Genomic DNA, 243 nt, shown 5'->3' on the forward strand with positions numbered 1-243 from the left:
CAACACAAACAGAAGCACACACATTTAAACCAACGAAAACAATCTGCGCCAACATACGTTCCACAGGTCGTTGTCCCAGACACCGAAGTGGCCGGTGAAGTTCGGGGGTTCGTATCCCTGCTTCAGCTTGATGATGGGGACGTCCTTCCTGCCGGCGGGGTCCGTGCGAAGGTACTCGAGTGCGAGGGCGTCGGAGGCACGCTGCTCGGCCTGGGGTTAGGAGGTTAGGTGAGGCTGTGGATG

At 58.0% G+C, this 243-nt stretch overlaps 1 protein-coding gene across 1 annotated transcript in view; it reads right to left on the reverse strand.

The window, feature by feature from the left end:
* LOC119592376 (villin-1-like) overlaps positions 1 to 243 on the reverse strand; it is a 108,943-nt gene that overhangs the window by 3,732 nt on the left and 104,968 nt on the right. The window contains exon 19 of the mRNA XM_037941198.1: positions 58 to 210. Coding sequence (XP_037797126.1) covers positions 58 to 210 — 153 coding nt within the window. The remainder of the gene's footprint in view (positions 1 to 57; positions 211 to 243) is intronic.

The sequence above is a fragment of the Penaeus monodon genome, chromosome 30 (assembly GCF_015228065.2).
Source record: "Penaeus monodon isolate SGIC_2016 chromosome 30, NSTDA_Pmon_1, whole genome shotgun sequence".
In the NCBI taxonomy this organism is placed as follows: Eukaryota; Metazoa; Arthropoda; class Malacostraca; order Decapoda; family Penaeidae; genus Penaeus; species Penaeus monodon.